The following is a 1083-nucleotide window of genomic DNA, read 5'->3' as shown; positions in this document are numbered from 1 at the left end:
TTATTTTTGCTCGTTCTTGTCTTTTCTCTTTATTTTGCTTTGTTTCGCTGTATGTATTTTCTTCTTCTTTTTTCTTTCCTCTCATGCTTTCATTTTCTGGTTCAGTGATAGTGTGTCGTTCTCTCTTCCATTACATTGTGGGTTGTGAAAGTCTCTGGTGCTGATTTTGCTTGCTGTTGTTTCATTTCTGTCTCTTTTCTTTTGTATGTCTTTTCTTCCTCTTGATTTTTCTTTATTCTTATGCTCTTTGTTCGAGACACTGAGTAAATCTCATTATTGTAATGCTGGTGATTATTCTGTTTGATGGTTTCATCAATCTTCTGCAGAAGCTCTGTGATGCGAGTTTGATTCATCTAATTTTTACTGTTGATTGCATGATAATTATCTCTACAGTGACTGACCAGCCTTTGAAATTTTGTATCAAGTATAAAGAGCATCCATTCTCTCCTTGACATTTTTTCTCTTCCAGTGACCAGAACCATGGTGAACTTAAAAGCTTGAGCTCCAAAGAACTCCTGAGTCGTTTCCACAATGTTCCTCTGCTCCTCCTCAAAGTTTTCCAGGTTCATGACGAGCAGGAACACGTGAGGACCAGGATGAGAGAGATACATACTCCTCACCATTTCATTCTTCATCTCTTCATCAGTCAGTTGAGTGTTGAAGAATCCTGGAGTGTCGATGATGGAGATGTTTCTGTCTTTTACTCTTCCTGTCTGTAACTCACTCTTTCTGGTGCTGCTCTCTTTAAATGCCTCTCGACCCAGTATTGCATTTCCTATTGCACTCTTTCCAGCACCGGAGACTCCCAGCAGCACAATCCTCAGATCCTGTGAATCACCTGTATTCAAACAGTTCATGTCATTAGCTGGAGCTCTAGATGATTTGATTTATAATGTGTCTGTGATTCTAACGGTTTCATCCCCAATTAATAACAATAACCCAGTTTCCTGCCACTGTGCATCACGCACAATTTCATGCTATCATTTGGCATGCTGTTTTTACACTAAAGCATTGGTGGATTAAACATATGGGCACCTGGTGCACAGGGGCACCACGTTCAAGGGACACCACACAATATTTTTT

The 1083-nt window shown here is 39.8% G+C and overlaps 1 protein-coding gene across 1 annotated transcript; it reads right to left on the bottom strand.

Moving 5' to 3' along the window:
* Positions 1–101: 101 nt before the first annotated feature.
* On the bottom strand, positions 102–857 carry LOC107682725 (GTPase IMAP family member 4). Its single transcript, XM_074186984.1, is given in 1 exon segment — positions 102–857. A coding segment is annotated over 1 exon segment (756 nt).
* Between the last annotated feature and the right edge of the window lie 226 nt (positions 858–1083).

The sequence above is a fragment of the Sinocyclocheilus anshuiensis genome, unplaced genomic scaffold (genome assembly GCF_001515605.1).
Source record: "Sinocyclocheilus anshuiensis isolate Anshui unplaced genomic scaffold, SAMN03320099.WGS_v1.1 C32530970, whole genome shotgun sequence".
Classification (NCBI taxonomy): Eukaryota; Metazoa; Chordata; class Actinopteri; order Cypriniformes; family Cyprinidae; genus Sinocyclocheilus; species Sinocyclocheilus anshuiensis.
This window is presented reverse-complemented; position numbering and strand designations above follow the sequence as displayed.